The 2,893-nt window shown below is 42.6% G+C and overlaps 1 protein-coding gene across 1 annotated transcript; it reads left to right on the top strand.

Annotated features, from left to right (window-relative positions):
* Positions 1-1,882: 1,882 nt before the first annotated feature.
* LOC104877108 (antigen WC1.1) lies at positions 1,883-2,588 on the top strand (the record flags this gene model as incomplete). Its single annotated transcript, XM_010645452.1, has 2 exons — positions 1,883-2,191; positions 2,268-2,588. Coding segments are annotated over 2 exons (630 nt in total), but the record flags the coding sequence as incomplete, so codon positions are not given.
* Between the last annotated feature and the right edge of the window lie 305 nt (positions 2,589-2,893).

Genomic DNA, 2,893 nt, shown 5'->3' with positions numbered 1-2,893 from the left:
GAGGAGGAGGAAAGGAATGACTCTCCCTGGACTCTTTGGATTAGGAACCAAGCCTACTGGAAATTTTAACTCCACTTTGTATCCTCTAGACTCTGAGACAATAACATTATTTTTTTAAAGAAAAAAAATGTATGGGTCCCCCTAAAAAACAATGAGAATATTTCTATTATTTTGTAAAAGTAAATGGTCTTAGTCAATATGGGAATTTGTGACCCTGTTAGATACATACCAAAAGGTTTATGTTCACAGAAAAGTTCTACAGCTTCTAGGTCTTCTGTATAATTCACTGTGTTATTTTTCAAATATATTTTTTTCATGTGCTATGTTTCCCTCAACATTTATAGATTTTTACTACTGTGGAATTTACAGATGGAAAGCAATATCAAGTAAGAATCATGTATAAGACATGTTTTCCTTCTAAAAAACCTTTCAAAATTATTTCATTGATAGAATAAAATCTTTTCAAAAATAGTGTATATATTTTAAACTAGTTCCCACATCTTTCATATTATTTTCATGAATTCAGTACATAGTCCTAATTTGTGCCAAAAATCTTCCTTTTGAGAGACAATTTTCACAGTGGGCACTGTGCAGATGCAGCAGTCATTTTCCCTCTCTCTGGGTACAGGGCTGGGCAGTCAGCATGGTGTCCATAGAGTCTTCACCTACAATTCACCATTAAGTATTTCTGTTCTGGTTGGGTCTTGGGAGAATGATCAGTATTTTACCTGTGCCTATCCACCATTATTGATGGCTGATTTTCATGACACGGTCCAGATCTCACTCAATTTAAAACCCTGAGGTCCCAAAGGTTAATCATTTCAGTTTGTAATTTTTGTATGTGGAAACTCTGCATTCTGACTCTCCATGCGAGATACATTGTCAACATCCTGTTCTTATCACAGTCTAACTTGAAGCTGCCTCGTAGGGACCATTTAGGGGTCCAGGCTTCATTTTAATGCACAGCCATCTGATAGAAACAGGAGCAGGTCTAAGCAGATCTGAAGTCACCAGTTTAAGAAACAAATCAATGCTTTTTCCATCCATCACACTTTGGTGTCGCCCTTGGGAAGAAAGCATTACTGTAAATAAGCACACAAACACGCTCCAGTGTCTTAATCATTTCTTAATCACTTCATCACCACCTACAGTTTCTGTCTTCTTTAATGGGAAGAAGGATGTGAGGAATCCCAGGAATTTTATTTCCAATGATCTAGTTTGTGCTGTAGCCCATTTAGTGGGATTTTCTCTCATTACTAACTGGGAAGGAAATGTAAATTTTGAGGTTTCAATAAATGTAGAAAATTTTCATTCACTAGCAAATGTTAACATAGAAGGGATTATTATATAATATATATTATATATTATATAATGAAAAAGGGGGATGTGTAGGACAAGGAAAATTAAAAGTTTGATAACAGCCCAAGCTATTTAACAATTTAGGGAGACTTTGTAATAAAGGGCAGGGATGGCTGTGAATGTGGTCAGTGTGAAAGCCTGGGGTTCAATCCCCAGTACCATAAATTAAGAAATTGTGGAAACAATAAGCAAAGTCTAGTTCTTCACTGAGTTCGTATTCATTGGATATAGAATTTAGAAAAGGAAGTATACAGCCAAGAGACAGAAAACGACCACTTTAAAACATAGTATAACAAGTCTTGATAAAATATTTATTCTGAGCTGTATCTATAAATTTCACCTTTTAAGCACTTGCTTTTGATCTTCCCATTTTGACACCAAATGTTGAATACTCTCCCACATACCAACCTAGATGAGGGGAGGCCTACACTTTTCATTGCCCATGACTTTTGCTTCTAAACTTGAAAAGAAAATGCGTATTTGTTTTGTCATTTTGTATATGTGTTTATTTTCCTTCCCTTAGGATTTGTGCGTCTGGCTGCAGGAGTCGGGCCCTGCTCAGGCCGAGTGGAAATGAACCCTGGGGGAGGGTGGACTCCAGTGTCCGCTGCAAACTTCACGTTGCCCACCGCCCGGGTCATCTGTGCAGAGCTGGGGTGTGGCAAGGCTGTGTCTGTCCGGGAGGACCTGTCCTTCAGAGTGGAAGCTGGACAGGTGTGGGCTGAACAGTTCCGGTGTGAGGGGCAGGAGCCCGAACTCTGGTTGTGCCCCAGAGTGCCCTGTGCTGGGGGCAGCTGCAGCCACACAGGGACAGTTCAGGTCGTCTGCTCAGGTGAGACTCAGCAGCCCCTCTCCCTCTGCACATGGCATGGTAAGAACACCTTGCTGACCCCGTCCTCTCACCTTAGAGCTCACCGAAGTCCGGCTCAGGAGCAGCGTCCCCTCTTCGTGTGCAGGGCAGGTGGAGATGCGCAAATCTGAGAACTGGAGAATGCTCTGTGCCTCCCACTGGAGCGCGGCAAATTCCCAAGTCGTGTGCCGCCAGGTGGGCTGCGGGGTCGCCCTCCCCACCCCAAAAGGAGCGCACTCTGCGGGAGGAGGAGGAGGTGAGATCTGGCCAGACCGATTCCACTGCTCGGGGGCCGAGTCCTTCCTGTGGAACTGCCCTGTGAGCGCCCTGGGCGTCCCTGCCTGCTCCCCTGGGAACGCGGCCATGGTGGTCTGCTCAGGTGAGAGCACTCAGAGGGCGGGGCTCAGGGTCCTGGAGTCCCATGCCTCTGAGAGCAGAAAACAAGGAGAACTGACTTCAAAACTTTGTAGTGCCACAACCTTCTCACTTATTAGTAAGCATTCAGGTCAAGGCAAAGAAAGTTCAAAGAAATCAATTGAAAAAACACTGCAGATGTCTTCCATTCTGTTTCTACACTGTTCTATTACAATCTGTCATTTGTCTGTCTTTTACTAATACCATATCTTTTTAATTATTGTAACTTTACAGTATGTTCATTCAATCAGAAAGAATCACCTTAATATT

This window comes from Fukomys damarensis, unplaced genomic scaffold (genome assembly GCF_012274545.1).
Source record: "Fukomys damarensis isolate Sample0158 unplaced genomic scaffold, DMR_v1.0_HiC HiC_scaffold_8003, whole genome shotgun sequence".
NCBI lineage: Eukaryota > Metazoa > Chordata > Mammalia > Rodentia > Bathyergidae > Fukomys > Fukomys damarensis.
Note: the sequence above shows the minus strand (reverse complement) of the source record. Positions and strands in the feature narration are given on the sequence as shown.